The sequence below is a fragment of the Papilio xuthus genome, unplaced genomic scaffold (genome assembly GCF_000836235.2).
Source record: "Papilio xuthus unplaced genomic scaffold, Pxut_1.1 DF828177.1, whole genome shotgun sequence".
NCBI lineage: Eukaryota > Metazoa > Arthropoda > Insecta > Lepidoptera > Papilionidae > Papilio > Papilio xuthus.
Genome location: NW_013530472.1, coordinates 233,727 through 247,046, shown reverse-complemented (window position 1 = coordinate 247,046; position 13,320 = coordinate 233,727). Strand labels below are relative to the sequence as shown.

The window sequence follows — 13,320 nt, the reverse complement described above, 5'->3', positions numbered from 1 at the left end:
ATATTCATATCTTAAATTCATTTGAAAAGTCCGTTTGAAACCTTTAAAATAAAAAGGGTATTCGCTATCAGTTTAAACTGAAGCAGGAATTATTATCAAATTAGTCAGAAGTTTTCCAGCACAACCTTTGCAACACGCAATTGTGTAAGCTTCACAATTCTATAATAAAGTCCACTCGAGTTATCGCGACGACCTTTCACTGCACCTTATTAAGATTAAGCCAATTAATATTGTTCGTATATTATGGAATCATAACATACTATAAATAACATCCTACTATAAATATATATCCTTGCTTCAGTATCGTATAGCCTAGTGGTTGTAGGAATGGGTGACTGATTATGTGGTCGACGATTCCAATCCCGCCATTTGACTCTGGTCGCAAACCTAGCTCAAGACCAGTAGTATTAGTAGTGATATTTTATTGAAAAAAAAACTTATCACATATAACACCAAATCGAGTCCAATTTTAGCCAGGACCTAGTTAACATGGTATACATTGCGTGAGCACGCACTCACTTCTTATTTGCACTCAGTGAATGCCGGCGTTGGCTAAATGTAGTTTTGTTTTGAAAACGACTCGACGTAAGAATTTGTTCCATTTCTTAGTTGATCTAGGACTAGGTGTAAAGATCGCTGCTAACATTTTACATAGCATTTTTCAAATAAGTTATTTCTATTTATTATTCTTAAAATAAAATATTGATGTTATTTATTTGAAAGTACACTTTCCCGCGCGTCTTCTGTACAAAATAGCCGGCGATACATCATGTAACATAACATCATACAACTTATTTGCATATTCAATACATTTTAAGTACATTTAATATTTTTATAGAAGTTCAATATGTCCGTGATAAGCGAAGTAATCAAAGCGATCGTTACGGCCAATCATCACAAACAATAGTAGCAATTAGCTCTCTTATGACGACAGTTAATTCAGCCATTTCCGCGGCCGCGCCGACTGACAGACCTAACTGTTTTATTACGCACTCGTCTTGTAAATAATCCTAGCAATCGATTAGCGAGCAATAAACACTTTATCAGGAATTGATAAGAAACAGAAGCGCCTCCGGTATTCAAAGAGAGGACGATAGTCCTCACAGCCCTATATCTACTTCGAGTCATTCAACTAAAAGTGGGTCAAAAGTTTTGTCGCGACCTTGAGGCGAGTCTCACCATTCAAAATAAATAAGTAGACTACTTATTTGTTTTAAAACTGTTTTCTTTAACAATCAAAAACAAAAGTTCCAAAACCCTTATTGGACTATGAAAGTTTACTTATTCATATTTCACTTAACCTGTATCAAATTAGTTGAAACTTGGTGTAGCCAGTCAGTTAAATTTATCCGGCTCGTTAAACAAGAAGTTTCACAAACGTACCGCAAACCAACTATATCATAACTTGACCCTGAAACGCATCCACTATGTTCACGCGAGTGAACCTGAAAGCCTAGCCGCCGCCGCAGCCGCAGCCGCAGCCGTACTGCATGTGGATCGCGAACTTGTGTATACTTATAGAGAAGTCGTCTAACACCAACAGATAAACATATCCCACCTGATACATTAAGACCGCGAAGACAAATTTACTTTAGGATGAGTAGAACGCGACCTTCATATCTTTCCATGCCATATGACTCATGTTATAGTCTTTAAAATCAGAAAAATGTGTTTTCAAAACGCTCTAACGTCGAGATCACGCGCGACGTCTCACACAACTTAACACTTAGCGCACCGGTACACATTTATTAATGAATTTGTGAATACAATTGTACGTTCTTACGGCGGGTGAAATTCGGTGATAGTAAATCTCGAAATGTACTTACGCGATTGATGAAAGATTCGTAGCACTTCGTAGATGATCGTGAGGAGTCGGGGCCCGATGGGCACGCGCCGGGCCGGCGGGTGCGGCGGACGAGGAGGCGGCGGTAGCGGGGGGCGGCGGTGCAGGTGCGCGCGGACCGAGCGAAAACGCGCTACTGGATGGAGCGCGCCGGCGCCGAGGCTCGCGGGGTGATAACCACTGATAAGCGACGCGTCACCGCACCGCCTAGATGTCGTAGCGCTAAAATGTCACCATCATCTCGCATCCACTTTCTTCGTAAAGGATAATGATTTTATCACTACGCTTCATTTTATTGTTGTACGTATTCACAAACAATACACCGCTATGAAAATATTACTAAATAAGAAAAAAATTGCGATTTTACTGAAGTAAGAAAATGTAATTATTACCGACAATAACCTAAATAAAGAACTTGCATGAGTCACTTTCATTGATTTAGACTATGTTATCATGTGCAGGTCTTCTTCACTAAATCACCTTATCACTTATCATCGCATTTTATTTTAACAACTAAATTCTATGACTTGTTAATCCCTGTTTTATAATTTGATAAACTTTTGATAAATAGAAGCGGCATGATTTTTTATGTTCACCGCATTGAAATATTTTTTAAAGAAACGAAAAATTTCTAAACTTCCATTATTTTAAAACAATCATTCTGATAAAAATAGACGTGGAGAAAAATTGTATATACTTTTATAATACCTCCCATGAGAATTTAGTTAATTAACAATGAAAAAAAAATATCTTATAGTTTTTAAGTGTTTTTAAAGGAAAAGTACGTGAAAGTGCAATTGTCATAGCGGCATTTTATGTGTCCCGGTGACAATAGCTGCTAGTAGTATCGTAATTCACTCCTACCAATATACATTTGTTTCATTAAGTTGAGTCGTCAGTGCGCCGAGCGGCTCGCGGCCAATGTCGCCTTGCCGCGTCTCATGGTACAAGCATTTAGCGTAGATTTGCGTAACACCGCTCAGCCGCTCACCTCACTACCTACTGTTACTTAATGACACTCGCTTATAAGACGTTGCTTAAACGCCGTCATATTAACTTAAACGTTAAGCAAACGTTTAATATTAAACAGTTTTTTATAGGTTTACCTTTTTGTAATTTAAAAATATTTTTAATAACCTAATGTCTAAAAAGTTAATTTTTATTGATTGATAGAAAAGCAAATTTTAGTATATTGATTACCGTAATTTTTAACAAATTTAAAAAAAAAACTTTTTTATGTTTAAATTTAAAATAGTCATAAGGTGTTTGTAGAAAAGAGAGTAACAAATTAGGTTGTGTGATAAGTTAACGCGTCGGCTTGCAGGAGGATGTTAGCCAATGTGTTTCTGTGTGGACGATGCTCCTGTCACGTCATCGACACTCATTGTTCATCTTAATTGAAGTTTATACTTACGTATTGCTATTGAACTTTAAGTTTTAAAGCATTTTCTTCTCGAAGACTTCAAACACCGCCCCGATTTCGTGAAAGTTTTAAATCTGTAATGAATATTCTTTGTACTCGTAAATTACGTTAAATGATAAGCACTACGAGATACTACTACTATAAGACATAGAAAACAAAATAAACGTTCGTGTGTAATCCTTGTTTTCTCAACCCAATCCAGATGAAGATTTTTAAAGTATTCAACAAAGCGTTGGTTTTATAGATATCAACGCTGCGCTGGATATATTTATGTAGTTATTATTGAACACTAACCACTTGACAGTACAGCCTTATACATAACTACAACACTCATTATTAATTAGTTGCTCTTACCTTCAAATATTGAATTAAAACTCGCCTTTCATTTCAATATTTTATGCTTCCTTAAAATTTCCATGTAAATATCGTTTCAAGTTATTTTAGGATTACAAAACAAAAGATCAACAAACTCGCTCAGTTTATAGACCCAAAAGTTCGAAAACATTACCGGCTGATGTTTTTATAACTTAAAACATTATTACATCGTAATTGAACTTTTAACAAAGTGAAAACAGAAAAAAAAATAATTTCAAGGCAGTCGGGTTCTTGGAACGTGTTCTTTAAAGTATGAGTGTGGAAAGTTTTCCCTTTAGTTTGTCCATTTTAATTAACTATCCGAATGTTTTGTTTCAAGACAGCGAAAAATTATAAACAAAAAGCACATATCATATACACATAAAAATTTCATTACAAAAGCGACTTAACTAAATCCAAGATAATGTTGCTTAATGTCAACGCCAAAACGTGCATACTGCCCCTTTGTAATTTGCCCTAGCGATTAGTAAAGAGTCACGTAAATTTTTTGTCGAACATTAACAAATAGACGATTTATAGGGGGACACACTTATCTCACAAAGACTACACATGGCACAGATGACAAAGATCTTGTGACACTATTTTGACAATGAGAGGAGGGCGCTAGTGAGCTATTGTAATTTAGTTTCACTTATGCGCACAGCATCAGATAGGTCCCTCAGTCTACATATTTTTCAGTCATATTTCGACACATTAACGAACGGATGACATACACAACTTGCCAGTGTCAATAAGAACAAATCAATCTAGTGTGACACACTCTGGCGCTGGCGATCTTGAATGAGAGTTTTTGCTTGGAGTTTTGGTTGTGGCGCGACGGGCAGCGCGGGCGCAATGAACCGGCTAAAGTTAAGGCCGTCAACCATACTTGAGTACACACTATCAACTCGTTATATATTAATATTATGTATAATTTATTTATCTAATAATTAAACATTTTCATTTTTTAACCGCCTTCAATATTTTTAATTTTAAGATGAATAAACGTGAAAAGGATACCACGAAATAATATTGTAAGGTGGATTTTAGTGATTTTGACCCCCTCTGCCAATGCAATATAAAATCTTATGTATCTGTAAATACATATATACATATATATACATCGTTATTAAATTAAATACTTATGTTATTTATAATGTATGTTTTTGTTTAGTAGAATTCGTGTCAAAATCCAAAATTTCACAAAAATTACATCAAAAGGCTAACATTAAAAAAACTAAGTAATGTGTGTGTGTTATTCTAAGTAATAAATGTTTTTTTTTTTGGCCTTTTCTTATAATTTGAGAACAAAAGCAAGAAAGATAAAACGAACTTTAAAAAAAACTTCTTAAAAACAAGTGCAAATATTTTAATCATGAAAGCGACTAATTAAAAATTAGTTGGATAATTTGTGCAGGCGCTTCATTGAAAACCTTAATAATAATATAGAACAAAAGAAAAGTTTCATAATCTTTGATAATACCACAAACTTTATATGAAGAAAGAAAATAATATATTAACTTGGTGAAAAACTTTTTCTCTTTTATTATCGATCAAAAAATATCGAAATCAATGAAAATGACATGACAACAATGGGCACTAGAGGGCGCTATAATTAATTTCCTTGGCGATTAAATAAAACAGTATTTCAGTATTTGCAGCGTTTAATTTTAGCAACATATTCGTGTTCCAGTGGAGTACAGACGTGCCCCTCTCATCTCAACATTTGTGCCGAATACTTGTCTAAGGTGAGTCGCGTTAATTATTATTTATCGAGTTAATACAATCTTTAAAACACATGTTTTGTTATTATAATAGTGTAACTACAAAATTACGAAGCGTTAGCGCCGTTCTGATAAGTTTTTACGAAATCCAACTGAAATATTTCGAACTGTTTTGATTGTCGAAATTAGTCTTAACATTTTCCTTACGTAATATGAAGTAATAATAGTCCCCTCATTTACTATTCCCGCTATTTTTTAAGCGAATTTATATTTTTTGCATGTCACTAATTATTATTGCATTCATGGCGTGATGTGCCAAAATGCATACTAGTTTTATACTGTGAGCTCTGGGATATGAAATATCTATAACCACATTTGTTATTTACTTTTATAAGAAATACATTATATATTCACAATGATAAGTTGCAAATAGGTTGCCTAGTTAAATCGCATCCAAATAATATTAAATAATTTTGAATGAAATGCATTTCTTCTAGTTCCCTCTTCGGTTATTTGAAAAAATTGTATATGTAAAGGTTGCTAACTATGTTTGTATACCCTAACTGATGAGATTTAGTATTTTTTTAAATGCGAGTAGTTCGTGAATTTATTATGAAAAAAGATAACTTAAAAAGGATTTTAAAATCAAATATCAGTTATAATTAAAGTTAAAAGAAATAGTTATTTCTTGCTTAATGCGAATACTTATAACATATAATTAACTGATTAATATTGTTTACCCTGGACCCGATAATAGTGACAGAGGTTTTATTCGCCTTTTAGTGTTGTCTATTATTATGTATGTTTCGTGATAAAAAAAGAAAATATATTGGAAAGCCATGATTTTCATAAAATACTCGTATTTACTTAATCGAATCAAAACAATGGAAAGAGTGGTCTTAAATAGTATCGTCGTACTAAATTTAGCAAATGGAGCGATTCCAGTTGACTAAATGTCAGGAGTTACGCGCGCTCGTAGCCGGTTATAGTTCAAGCATCCAATTTCGATTCCCAATTAGACTCATCACATTGTTTCGATACACACATTCGATTAGACACATTGTTTAACTTGACACTGTATTATTTTTAATAGTAAACTATTTTTAAATCTAATAAAGAAATTTTTACAGTATCACAAGTAAATAATATTGAACCGGCATTGACAGAAAAACAGGCGTGCAGATTAACATTAACATTGAACAAACTTACAATTTCACCATCATCAGCTCATTATACGTTTCTACTGAGGGGCTTGGATACCCAAGTTAGGAATGATAATTCCAAACGACGTTGATCCAGTATCGGTTGGTTGACTTTAAACGTATCTTTGAATTTTATCGCTGACATTTGCAGCCTCCTCAGTATTTACCGTGTCTTTATAATTTGTCAGATTAACTAGGAAAGTACAGAGAAAAAACTTATAAACATTGATTTTATTTACGAAAAAAGATAAATACACGTGAATTATCAAACTATTTTAAGACTGGTAATATTGCCTTACAGTGCATGTATTTTTGGCAAAACACAACTCTCAGTTCCATGCATTTTCAATTGCTTACCAAACATTTCCATGTATTGAACATGTATTACAATCAGCTTCGATGAAGTAGTACTCTGATGGTTACCAATGGAATTGATTTGTTAGAACTTCAAATGCCTAATCAGTTTGCGAAACATATCTTGTATGTCTGATGTAAACAATATCGTTGTCCATGGTGAAATCACACCATTGCAGACTTGCATGCAGCCCCGCGGATTGACCCTTACTAATGCTCGATTTATTTCGAGATAATAATAATACTGAAATGTTATTGTTGACAACTTATTTTCGTCAAAGATACAGACAAACAGTCAAGCTGGCTCATTTAATTTTCATCTTCATTTTCAGATAATATGTCTTACGTTTACGAAGATAAAGATCCAGCTTTCGCAGAGAAATGTGGCGATATGATGCTTTATTCTACTCAAGTAGGTTTCCTCAAAAATCTTGCCGAGGAACTGATCGCATTGGCAAACGAAGATAATTGGTTGGAATCATTCGAAACTATCAACAATGAAAAAAAAGTCGAGGCAGTAATGGAGAATAAAAAGGTTGGCATGTGCTGGTTGGTGATGTTGGCATATTGTATATATGGCCTCAAATTTGGTGCAGAGTGATAACCTTAAGTTTTATGTATCAGTTTAGAAAAAGTACAGATGGCGATTTACTTATAAATTTACGTATCTCGTGATTAATTCTAGCACCTACCTACCTACGTATACTTTTTTATATATCATACACATGGAGCCAAGGAAACTTGAAATATTGTCCTTCTCGTCATTCAGACAGTTTGTTGTTATTTTTGCAGTTAATGAACGCTATAAAAGAAGTATTCTCTCCAATTCAACCTATCTTCCGTGACAAGGATGCTAAGATTGCCCAGGAGAAGCGTAAAGCCGCTGCTGAAGCCTTGAGGGACGGAGAGCTTGAGAAAAGTTTGGGTCTTGCGAGTCAGAGCGTACTCAGATCACCTATGACAAGTAATGTTGACACATAATTGATTTAATTATTATCAATTTATTCTCATGTTTGGAGATAATGTTGTACGTAACCTATTAGCTAATACAACCGGGTTTGAATATATGTAATGGTGAGGGTAAACATCAACACTACAAATTGAAATAAACTCAAATAAAAGCGAACAGTTATTGTTTTCGTTCATTTGTAAATGTCCTTTAAATACTCTAATTGTTTGCAGATGTGGACGAATCAGTAGATGGGGGAGTCTCTCTTGCCCTAGGTTTGTGGCTGCGGTCCGAAATATTAATGCGAGGTAACAGATATCAAGCAGCTCTTGAAGATTTAAAGATGGCCTTAAAGGAACGAATACCGGCTAGGATGCGCGGCCAATATTATTGGAGGCTAGGAAACTGTTATAAAGGTACGTCGAACTAAATAGCAATCGACTATAGTGACGCAAACATAAAATATCGCATTGTAATATAACGTTAAAACATATTTTTTGCATACATTTTTAAGGCGCTGGCGAACCGACGAGAGCTAAAGTCTTCTATGAAATAGCGAACAGATTGATAGACGATAAAAAGGCTAAAATTCAATTGCATCAAGACATGGAATCTCTCGACTTTTCCCTGGAACCGAAACATTCTGAAAACCAAAAAGGTAACTTTCTAACCATTGGTTTCCGAGACAAAATCTCTGGATAAAACTAAATCGTAATCTATGTCATTATATTTGACAAAACAGAGATAACAATATGTTTTAAACGAGGAATTTTGTCTCAGAAACTTATCGTTAGAAACACTCCTTGAAAATCACGTAAAATTGAATGTTAACATCCGGTAATTCTATAGGTTGTCTGTTGTATAGGTACTGTGCTATCTGGTGGCTCTAACTACGCTATGCCGGCACTGTCCGACTTGATAGAAATAACAACGGATCAATTGAAGGTACTTACACTTAAATTAACATTTAAACACAAAAAATATATACAATTGTGGTAGGCACATAAAAAATGTTCGATCATTGTATCTTTCTATCTTTATGAACTTTATTTGCAAATCAAACCACTAAAGTCGTACAGGTATTAGGTTTTCTTCTAATTTTGATTTTTTTAAATGTGCTTGGTTCCAGGGTCGTTACGCTGTTGCCAGTATGCCAATTAAAACTGGGGACGTACTTCTCATTGATCAACCTTACGCAGCGTGTCTTTTCCACAAATATTACGGTACACATTGTCAGCATTGTTTACGAAGGTAAATGTGCTTTCAACGGATTTTATCTATTCAAAAAAGTCTGATGGAATTATAAAGTTACACACAAGTAGCCGACCTGTGGATCAGCGGACAAAGGGCCTCTGCTTGTTTTATGTAGACTGCTAATTAACTGCTATCTACTAAGATGTAATACTTTTATTTAGGTTGGAAGACTGCGTGGAAGTAGCTCCTGTGGGGTGTCCAAAATGTTCGGGAGTAGCTTTCTGTAGCGTCCAGTGCAAAGACATCGCTATCTCCACATATCATCCATATGAATGTCCCTTTATGGGATTATTTATAGGTAACTATGATTACACGCGGTTCCACTTCCGGCTGCCAAACTGTAGACAACGCTTCACGATGAATCGGATAAATTAATTATAAAACAGTGATTTATTCGCATTTTCAAAATATATTTTGTTATTAAGTGGAAGAATAAACGATTGACAGCACCACCTCACGATACTGGAGTAATTTTTAACAATTATATATTTTTGTCATTTAAGGGTCAGGAATGTCGGTGCTCAGTCATATAGCATTACGGATGGTCACTCAAGTCGGTCTCGAAACGAGTCTCGCCATTTATTCAAAGTATTTGTCCAGCGAAGAAATTTCTAACAATGAAGTAAGCACAAATCCTAGAAAATGTAAAACAAGAAATCGAAAAGAAAGATTAACACGTTCTAGAATGGGCCTAGGCATGGTATCCGATGATGATGTTATGAAGGAGGCCAAAAATAGTTTCGAAGATAAACAAAATGAATTATTGAAGAGAGCAGATGAAATATATAGACTTTGTACTCACTCGGAGAAAAGAAATGGAGATGATTATTTAAAAAGAATCGTGATAGCGATGTTTCTCACTGAATGTTTAAAAAAAAGTGGCTTTTTTAAAGGTGATGAAAACGAACAGCAACAAGCAAGTAAGTCAATATTTATAAAATTTGTTATCTGATTCGCAATATCTTAATAACAAAATAATGAAATTTTGTGGTATTTTATTTGTTTACTTTATTTTCCAGATGTGTTATCCATATGTAAGTTGATAATACAGAACCTCCAGCTGCTTCAGTTCAACGCACACGAGATCTACGAGACGCTGCGAGGTGCTCACATGTTCACCGGCTCAAAGCCCTCGTACATTGCAGTAGGCATTTACTCCACCGGCGCTCTGTTCAACCACGAGTGCAGTCCCGCGGTGGCAAGGTATAGTGCCATATAAACTTTTTGGCGGCTCGCAAATTTACAGATTGTGCGCCATAATTTTAAATATCAACAAGAAAAAAACCGTTGAGATGCAGGGGGTGTACCTCGCGCGTGCTTTTCTCTACCCGCAGTGGGCAACTGGCAACTACCCACTTTGCTCGCAGCTACCCACGAGTCACCATAACGTTTGAATTATCAATGTTAATTTACATTTTCCGTTACCTTTTCGAGTACAAGAAAAATAATATTTGTAGAAACTATAATATCAACATTTGTAGCACGAATCAGCCGGGTCTTTAAACAGCACTCACTAACGTTAAGAATATTTAAATATGAAATTAATTTCTTGTTTGTATAGTGTTTGAAGATATGTAGCGAAATGAGTACATTAGCAAACTAAATAACATCACGTCACTGAAGAAACTTTGGTCTTGCAAACGTGTCTCAAAGTTAAACGAACTATCCGGTTTTCAGACGAGATCTTTCAAGTACTAAAGTTTTCAACGGTGGAGTACCTGTGGTAAAACTGACTAAAACTAAATACCAATGTATTTATTTAACATTCGTCATAGTATGCAATCATTCGAATCCATTTCACTTGATTGAATTAACGTAAAGAATTTCGTAACGTTTTCTTTTAAGTTTTGTAAATATAATAACAACGTGCAAAGGGTTCCCGCAGCTCGTTTGCCCCCTTCTATTATAAAAAAAAATAGACAAAATCAAAAAACCACACACACACACACATTCTGTCATAAATTAAAACTTGCATTACTTTACTTAGAGAGTCCAATATCCCAACTTCGGATATATAAAGAGGGATATTTGATATAAATTGTTCCAGATATTTTGAAGGTTCTAAAATAATTCTGCGAGCTATCCGACCGCTTGAAGCTGGGGAAATGGTGTCTGAGAATTATGGGCCAAATGTTTTGGTTCGCAACCTCGCTGAGCGGCAGAAGTCCCTCGCCTGCAGATACTGGTTCAAATGTGACTGCCTCGCTTGCAAGGAGGACTGGCCGCTCCTTAAACAGATGAATTTTAATGATCCCATCCTGAGGTACTCACTTTATTATTTTAATGAAGAGCACATTCAAGTTACATTAATTCCGACTATTTGTCTCCTATCATACTGAGATTAAAATGAAACAAGAGTATAAGATAGAATATATAGATAGATAGATAGAAGCAAAAGAACGAACATTCTATGCACGTTCACATTAGTCATCATCATCAATATATTTTAAACTTTCGTCTATTTTAAGAGTCTAACTTGTTCCAGATGTCCGAACATATTATGTTCCTGGAAATATAGACCGAATCCAGATAATCCACCAGAAAAATGTCCAAAGTGCTCTGTTCCTATAGAAAAGTGCCTTATAAATGTTTATATTGAAACAGTTGAAAGGTGTCTAGCCGGATACGAGGTAACAATCTAACATTAATTGTAAGTTCATTATAAATTATTATTTCGACAAAAGAAACCTCTAATTAATTACACTAGAAGTGAATACTTATTTCTAAATAATTTATTACTAAGATATACTTATATATATAGAATAAGAAAAAAATTGTTAAAGGAAATTATTTAGATGATTTAAAGAGTAACCGCGTATCAGTCCGTGTAATCAACGTTTTAATGAGTATTCTGTTTGAGTGGGTGCTAAGTATTCAGGCAACAGTGTACCAGGTGCCCGGCTACCCGGCTACCCGCCACCCGGCTACTCGCCACCCGGCTACCCGGCCACCCGGCCTCTCCGTGCGCCTTGTACGCTGAATAATTAACTAGAATTGCACCTGTTTGATTAGTTTCTACTAGAATCCAATCACCGCTGTTATTTGAAAATTATAGGGACATTAATGTAAATAAAACAGTAGTTAGTTATTTGCAACGTTAAATTGTAATGAAAAAATAGAATTGTTTATTTATCCAAGCATTTTCACTATATTGAAACTTTGTTACGTTAAATTTTGATTGTAGACCATTAGAGATATAGAGATAATATATATCAATTCCAGAATTTAATAAAACTATTTAACAAATTGAAAAACATGAAGACTACAGGATGATAGTGAAATATAAGATATACACTAGATTATCTTTTTAGAGGCTGAATCATTTCACTTATTGTGTTACTTCAATAATGAAGTTCATAATTAAACATACGTATATACGAGTGTTAACAGGACCGTTTTATATTTTCTCACTTTCCAGTGTACAATGCGGACAAGTAGATATGCGGATACAAAAACCTGCAAACATGTACTTACCTCAATATACTACTTTTTAAAATTCTTCCTCATTTGACAAATTGAACTTAAACTTTAAGTTACAACGACATATTATGGATTACCATTGTGAACGCTGATCCCACCATTAACACTCCAGTATGACGCCGTATTGCAGCTAATGGCATACTTGTATTCGCCCACCGGAACCATAATCCTCTCCCATCTGACTTGATGCTGTTATTGGATTATATGGAAGCAACTTAATCAATATTTCACACGCCAAATATGTTGTACCTCAGGATTTCCTGAATAGCTAAAACGCTGCATCGTCCAAGACAGCCTATCGGCATATCAACACGTTGAAAAAGTAGTCAACTATCAAAACGAAATGCTTTTGTTAACGAAACCGTCTTTTTAGTTATATGTACATGTCCCACATTTATTAGCCTGTCGCTAATGCAAAAATCGGATCGCACTATAGTGACGTTAAGCTGTAACTTGCAGAAAGGCGCCAGTTTAATGGAAGAGGAACGGGCCGAGGAGGCAGCAGCCGCGCTGTGCGCTGCGGTGGACGCGTACCACAACGTAGGCCGCTTGCCGCACCGCGAAACCTTCCTCGCGCAAGAGTCTCTGCGCGCCTGTTTCGCCACTGCCGGCAACACACACCGCGTCAAACACAACCCCCAGCTTGGTGATAAGTAATACCCCTACAATTTAGTTTTAGTCACTTTCATTTTAAAATGTTACGTTTTTATATTCTTTTTTTTAATAAAATAAATTAT

The 13,320-nt window shown here is 35.2% G+C and overlaps 2 protein-coding genes across 2 annotated transcripts in view; one reads left to right on the top strand and one right to left on the bottom strand.

The window, feature by feature from the left end:
* LOC106113903 (adenylate cyclase type 6) overlaps positions 1-1,880 on the bottom strand; it is an 85,786-nt gene extending 83,906 nt beyond the window's left edge. Inside the window, exon 1 of the mRNA XM_013306962.1 lies at positions 1,827-1,880. The gene's annotated coding sequence lies outside the window, so the exon portion shown is untranslated. The remainder of the gene's footprint in view (positions 1-1,826) is intronic.
* Positions 1,881-5,306: 3,426 nt separating this feature from the next.
* Positions 5,307-13,310, top strand: Smyd4-2 (SET and MYND domain containing, class 4, member 2). The gene is made up of 13 exons (XM_013306967.1): positions 5,307-5,368; positions 7,233-7,435; positions 7,693-7,864; positions 8,083-8,265; positions 8,364-8,507; positions 8,715-8,794; positions 8,979-9,100; positions 9,265-9,401; positions 9,607-10,023; positions 10,123-10,306; positions 11,151-11,366; positions 11,589-11,733; positions 13,043-13,310. The coding sequence occupies exons 2-13, from the start codon at positions 7,238-7,240 to the stop codon at positions 13,238-13,240; spliced, it is 2,196 nt and encodes a 731-aa protein (XP_013162421.1). The 5' UTR covers positions 5,307-5,368; positions 7,233-7,237; the 3' UTR covers positions 13,241-13,310.
* The last annotated feature ends 10 nt before the right edge of the window (positions 13,311-13,320 follow it).